At 31.2% G+C, this 7,308-nt stretch overlaps 1 protein-coding gene across 1 annotated transcript; it reads left to right on the top strand.

Moving 5' to 3' along the window:
* The first annotated feature begins 2,850 nt into the window (after positions 1 to 2,850).
* Positions 2,851 to 4,949, top strand: LOC101507955 (early nodulin-like protein 15). Its single transcript, XM_004507568.4, has 2 exons — positions 2,851 to 3,215; positions 4,230 to 4,949. Exons 1-2 carry the CDS (start codon positions 3,032 to 3,034, stop codon positions 4,766 to 4,768), a joined length of 723 nt encoding a protein of 240 aa, XP_004507625.1. The 5' UTR covers positions 2,851 to 3,031; the 3' UTR covers positions 4,769 to 4,949.
* The last annotated feature ends 2,359 nt before the right edge of the window (positions 4,950 to 7,308 follow it).

The following is a 7,308-nucleotide window of genomic DNA, read 5'->3' as shown; positions in this document are numbered from 1 at the left end:
AACCAAGAACGTTCTCCGTTTTCTGGTTAAAACCAAGAACGTTCTCCGTTTTCTGTTTTCACAACCAAGATCAATCTTGAGTTATTTTCTTAAGTTTTTAACAGGAATTTTAAAAAAGGTGCATTTACAATTCAAACCCCCCCTTTCTTGTAAATCGACATTGTTACTTCAATGGGAACAAATGAACCTTATGGAATCACAAGAGACAGTAATGGAAGACATACCTTTTGTGAGTAAAATGTTGAGAATATTGAAGAACTACAATTAGTGCGAGACAATGTCAATGAACAAGAAAATGATGAAACAAATGTTGAGGAAGATCGTAATAGTTGTAGTGATAGAGGTGATTAAATAATATTATAAAGTATTTTAATATTTTAAGTTATGAACATTGTAATTTTATCATATTTCTTTTGCTTTTAAATAGTATGCTATATAAGACTTCATATTTTTGTGTTTGTTGTTTATTTAATGTATATATTATCTTATGAATCATTTGTAATATATTGTAGATGTATCTCTTTGTTAGAAAAACTTGCAAGTATTTGATTTGATATTGGAAAAAGGCGTAGGTGTTCAAAACAAGAAATGCTAGAAAGGTTACAGAGACATGAAAATTCAAATGATGATGAAACTCTCCAAGATCAGCTCCAACAACTCAACAACTATCATCTTAAGGATCAATTTACAAATATTAACTTGACAAATATCCCATTTGAGGAGGATGCAGTTGAACCTTCACCAAGTGAAACTGAATCACAACAAAAAGAGGAGCGATTACTTATCAAAGTTAAAGGCAAAAAATTTCATATAATTAAATTTGTTGTTTTATTTAGTGGTGGTTGTACTAATGTTATTATATAATCTTACTTGAGTTTGTATTATTAATTGCATAATCAAATACTTTTACTGGAGAAATTGTAATTTGAAAAATGGTAGTAAATCAAGTTTGAGATATGGAGAAGACAAAAAAGGTTATTTCGAAATTAATGCTAATGGACATGACAATGTTAATGGTTCAAATTTATTGTGACGTTTCTCGATGAACTTGCTAAAAAATCAGCATTTCGTTATATATTTGTTGAAAGATGAGATGGAATGTCAAAAAAGAATAATAAAGCAATATGAAATTGCATCAATGTTATTATCTAAACTTTGTCGAAAGTTTCTTTCATTGTATTTCTTGTCATTGAAGATTGATATGTTTTTATAATCTTGCAAGGATAATTTTTTTATTTGATTATGTTGTTGGTATCAAATAGACATGGACAATTCTAGGAGAAAGATGGAAGACCTATAAATATAAGTTACAGTACAAATACTTCTACCCTAACAAAAGTAAGGAAAATCTACTTGCTATTGATCCTTCTGTGCCTGAAAATGATTGGGTTGCTTTTGTTAATTACCATAAAAACCATAAGCGAAGGTATAAATATTCCTTGCATTATTTTTACAAAGTGAGCAAAGTACATTGACATTTTATATTAAATGCGTTTAATGACTAGTATTTGAAAATTGTAGAAACTAAGTGAACAAAATACGAAAAGTCGACATATGCTTAAAGTCTCGCATGTTGGGGGTAGTATGAGCAATGCAAGAAGGGGTCATCATGTGGTAAGTTGAATCCATAACTTATATTTTTTTTTTTTAATATATTAAAGTAATTGTATATGAAAGTTAGATATTGATTTATATTTTTTTAATATGTTAGGAGCTACAATTGAATAGACATGTATGATGTGCTAAAGTTATATTACCAGCTTTGCTTAAAAAGAATAAAATTTTGTGAATAAGGATGGAAAAACCATGACACTAAGTAAAAAAGATAGCATCGTTATTGTTTATCAAGTATTTGTTACCTGTTAATAAGGTGGAATTTATATGGCTACCTATCTATATATACTTGTCACTTATTACAGACATTTATTTTGAGATGAACATTCTTATCGATTTTTTAAGTTTTATCCGGCTACTTTATGCTTTTATATTAATGATGGTTTTAGAATGTTAACTAGTTATTGTTGTTATATTTGTTAAGAATAGTTTTCCTAATATATTACAAATATACAACTAATTATATTTATGACACATTTTTCGGATTTTTACTTTGGTTAGTTTATTGTAAAATATTTAGTTTGACTCTATAAAATCAGATTGTTTTGCTTAGTTTATTGTAAAACATGCAATTGATATAAAAAAATGTTTAATCACGGTTGCCCGTGACAAAAGTGAAAACATAAAATTTGTTCGATTTTATTATTTAATATGGTTTTAGTTGTGGCTAGCCGTAGAATAATCGTCACTAAAAACATGTTACCACAAGTCATTTATACGTGGCTAATATAAAATTTAACTGTGACTATCAAATTACGACGCTCAACTACACCGCTGATAGAATTAGCGTGGCTAACTTTATGTTAACTTTATTTACCACGGTCAATTGACAATTTAACCACAGATGTGAAAGCAGCTAAATAACGTTTTTTTTTTTTTGTAGTGGTATAATTATCTATGTGACAAATTTCATTTTCAGTTGAATAATTGAAAACAATGTGACTAAGGTAAATTCTTTTTGCCAAAGTCCTGTAATTGCAAGTGATTTTAACTAACCACATGTTGTCTTCATTTTCAACACGGTATAAGTCCCCATCAAAGATACATTTATCTAAGAAATTTTGTACGCGGGATTTGGTCAGCAAAGGAAGAAAATATATATTAGAGAATTGAAACAACTATATTTTGAAAGTCTACTTCTGGACCATTTCCATGCATTTACCCGATCCCCACCCAACTTTGACCCAACAACTCTTTTACAATTTAATTAAACAAACAAGAAAAAAAACTCAGTCTTGTCTCTCACAAAGTTCCTCTTTTAATCAAATTGTTTTAGCCTCTCAATCCTCTATATATTCAATCGAAACAGAAGGCATTTTCAATTCAAACACTTCTCAATTATTCTCTCATACACACAAAATCATAGATAGATCAAAACAGGGGCGATCTGATAAACACACCACACAAGAAAAATTAAATGATGTCTAAGTTAAATAATATGTCAATTCTTTTAGTAATTGGTTTTGCTGCAGCAATACTACAAAGCACAGAAGCAACAGATCATATTGTAGGAGGTTCTACTGGTTGGATTAGTTCACCTCCTGCTTCGTTTTACTCCAACTGGGCCTCTAATATCACATTCAGAGAAAACGATGTCCTAGGTGAGCATGATGATTATATTATTTTAAAATTGAATAATAATAATTCTAATATTATTTATGTTAACTTTGTTAACATTACTATTACATTCCCATACAACTAATGACAAATTTTATGTTGTGTTTGAAAAACTATGCAACTTCGAAATAAATCTTATGTTTGAGTTTGATGATTTTTCAAAGGACAAACATAAGTGTATTTTTTTAACTATTTTTCGTATGATTCTTATTTCAATCAACCATAATTTTATCAAATTCATAATTTTCTCAGAGTTTATTACAACTATAAAATATGTGTTTTATGTTAATAATCATACAAAAAACACATAAAAAGAAATGCACTTAAGTTTTTCCCTTTTCAAATCAAATTATACAAAAAGTTATGAATTTCAAAATTGTTAAGTTGAATATCATATTTCAAATTTATGAGTGAGAGTTTCAAGAAGTGTTTCCTATCTCGTATATAGACAACAAAAACCTAAAAAAACAAGCTAGATCATTAGTCCATATGTTAATGAGAGTTGGGCAAGAAAAGTCTCCAAAAAACAATTGGATCATTTTGACTTAATCCAAAATGCAAATTGGGCTTTGAGTCCGGATAGTAAAAATTTGATATATTTTTTATTAGTCCATATAAATATATATATATTTTTTTTTTATTTTAGTCTTTGTTGTGTTGTTTTAATAAATATAAAATATATTTGTATTAGATTAGTCTATGAAATATGTATAAGATTTAATTTTAGTCCCACAAAATAAGTTAAAACTAAATTAGACAGAGCAATTTCAATATAAACAGATTATACAAAAATATGATTAAAACAAAATACCAATTAGCAAAACTCAAATATATATTTGTATAGACTAAAATCAAATAAATACTTTTGCATAAATTAAAAGAAAAAATAGTATATTTGAACAGAAAAAAAAAATATATTTAAATTTAATACTTTTTTTTTACCAAAAGCTTATTTTAAATTAATTTGTGTAAATTTTTATTGTACCCTCCTATTACAGTTTTCAACTTTGTCGCCGGAGCCCACACGGTTGCTGAACTTAACAAGGCAAACTATGACAGCTGCAACTTGAGTCAACCTATCCAAGTCATAGGAACATCACCAGCAAAAATCACCTTGAACAAAACTGGAGAATTCTATTTTTCATGTTCCTTCCAAGGCCATTGTAGTAGTGGCCAAAAGCTAAGCGTTAAAGTCATTTCCTCTTCACCTGCTCCAGCAAATCCTCCTTCACCAACTAATGGTCCTTCTCCTCCACCATCTGGAACCACACCTTCTCCTCCACCATCTGGAACCACACCTTCTCCTCCACCATCTGGAACCACACCTTCTCCTCCACCATCTGGAACCACACCTTCTCCTCCACCATCTGGAACCACACCTTCTCCACCATCTCCTACCCCACCTACCAACGGTGGTTCACCACCTCCGTCGTCTCCAACTCAGCCTGATGCGACTCCTCCATCAGAGGGCTCAGCCACCACCCTCTTTGCGACTTTCTCTATTCTTATCGCTCTTGTCATAAACTTATTGTTTTAGACTTCAGCTTTTTGGAAGGGTTGCTAATGTGCTATAGTTTTTATCAGTAGACATGTTCATATGTTATTTCAATTTCTCTGTTTGATGTTCTTTTCTTTAGTTTATGGTATACATACATGGTGAGAGTTCATTGTTAATTAGTCTTGATTTTGTATCGGAATAAATTTGTTTCATTGCTAGAGATTTGATTGTTTCGGAGGTGTTAATATATGGATTAATAAATTTGTTTAATTTCTAGAAAGTAGAAACTCGATTGTTGTATATAAAAATATTAATCGTGTTCGAACTCTCTCCTTCTCTCTTATTTTTATTTTATTTGTTTTGAAACACGTACTCTTCTAATGTCAAAGTTCTACGCCATGCCGTCGTCCATATATTTCTCTATATAAAATATGGTATCCTGAGTCAAATCTTATTTCAATAAAAAACACATAAAAATATGATTTTCTTATGAAAAAATGAGTGTAAATATTAAAATATATAGGAAATAAAAATATGACATTGTTTGGTACCAATCACACATCCGCAGAAAACAATTATCACCTCGGTCAAAAACGATACTCCATGAGCTAAAAAATGCATTTTATAGTGCTAATTTTAGTGTTTTATAGTGCTTATAAGGCTTATTATTAATGTTGACGATATTAAAAGTAGGTGGCGTTTATAACGCTTTTTAAGCGCTATTATAGGTGAACATCATATAGTGTTTTTACCAGATGTGCTATTATAGCTTGATATAAAATTGAATTTCAATAATAATAATAGTATTAAATCATAAGACATGTATGGGACTGAAATTTGAGATTGTCGATCAACATGAACAAACATAGGAGTAAACAAATGGAAAGATTGAAAAATTGAAGAAACTTGAGATTGTCTATGACTAAGTTATAAGCACTAAAATATTGAAAAATTACAGCGTTTACTCAAAAAACAGTATAAGATTTGTCCATGTAATATTTAAGAGCGCTTATAATATAAGCGCTATGTTATGTGTGTCATGAAAAGTTGATTTTCGCACAGTAATTTCAAATCGGTTCTAGAGGCGATGTGTTTGTTGACGATGTGGTTGTTTACATCTAAAAATAAAAACGACAAGCTATTGAAATTTGGGTTAGCTGAATTTCCCTCAGCCGAAATAAGGCCAGGTGAGTAAAAGACAGTCGAATGCGAATAAGATGAATCTTTTCTCGAGTCTTCAGAGGGACACGATGGTCGCAAAGGAATAAAAATAGGTCAAATAGCTAAACAGAACTTGGTAATTGGTAACTTGCACTTGAATTTCATATTTTTAGCGCCACTAATAATTAACATGGACGCACAATTTGAGGAAAAACATGTGCAAATATTACCAATGAGACATGTATAGAAGATAAGCAGAACGGGTTGATTGTGGGGCACCATGAATTCGTAGAGGTGGGAGTTATCAAGCATTACCCGCATAATTAGTCGAGTAGCACTACATTTCTCTTGGCCACAAATTATGGCTACTAGGATTAACATTTGCTTATCAATATTAGTATTTGTAAATTTACCAGACACAAGCAATCAAACATACTTTTTATGCATATCTATCTTTTTATCATTTTACTTTACTTTATACATTTCTTAGTCCAGTAGCGCAAACACAAACACACTATACTTAACACGCTTTGGAGTAGTTAAGGAGCCCATAACTGAGGGGCAAAGTTCCTTCCTCAAAGTAATCACTTGAAGAAAAGGAAACATAGTTGAGATAAGTTAGTCGATTCCTTAGTTAATTATTAATCCCATTAACAAATTCGACACAATTGGTTGAATCTACAGTAGCAATCATTGAAAAGTGCATTTTGCAAAGTCACAAATATTGAGTTTTGGCAAATGCACCTGTGTTCCAGAAAAATCATCAGCAACATGGATTAACCATCATCTTCAACGTCTAAGAAGTCAAGCCAATACAGGCCCATTGACCCTCCACCAATGTTAGAAATACCAACTTCCATGGATTGCTACCAGTGTTTCTAGGGACATAGTGGTTAATCCACCTAATCAACCAATGGTTATGACCACGTCTTTCATTATACAACATATTGACATGGGAATCCATGACATCAAAGTTCAGAATAAGGTTCAACAAGCCATAGAGTTGGAGGCGACATGAGGCAATTTTGGTGACAATTATGTCACTTCCACAATCCAAGGTTAGTCATGCTGTTACTAAAAGTCAACCAGCTATTGCCAGGACAAAACCTTTACATGTACAATTGATTCATATACAACAGGTACCCTTTATTCCTTGTAATTCCTAACCTAGTACTTTGGTCACGACTAACCCTAGAGGTACCTAGTGGCGAATGATATATATAATCAAGCCAACCTTCAATATAGACAGGTACATTTGGCAAGAAGGCCACTTGAGGCAGTAGGACATATTGGCATATCGTAAGTCTCACCTTATGGCAACACTCAATAGGCAATTAATATGTCATACGCTAGATGACAAGTCATTTGCCTAGTAGAAGGAATTCAAAGACTAGTTGCAGAATATCCCAATCAGCAAC

Source organism: Cicer arietinum, chromosome 1, assembly GCF_000331145.2.
Source record: "Cicer arietinum cultivar CDC Frontier isolate Library 1 chromosome 1, Cicar.CDCFrontier_v2.0, whole genome shotgun sequence".
NCBI lineage: Eukaryota > Viridiplantae > Streptophyta > Magnoliopsida > Fabales > Fabaceae > Cicer > Cicer arietinum.
The sequence above is the reverse complement of the archived record's forward strand: the minus strand, read 5'-3'. Positions and strand labels throughout refer to the sequence as shown.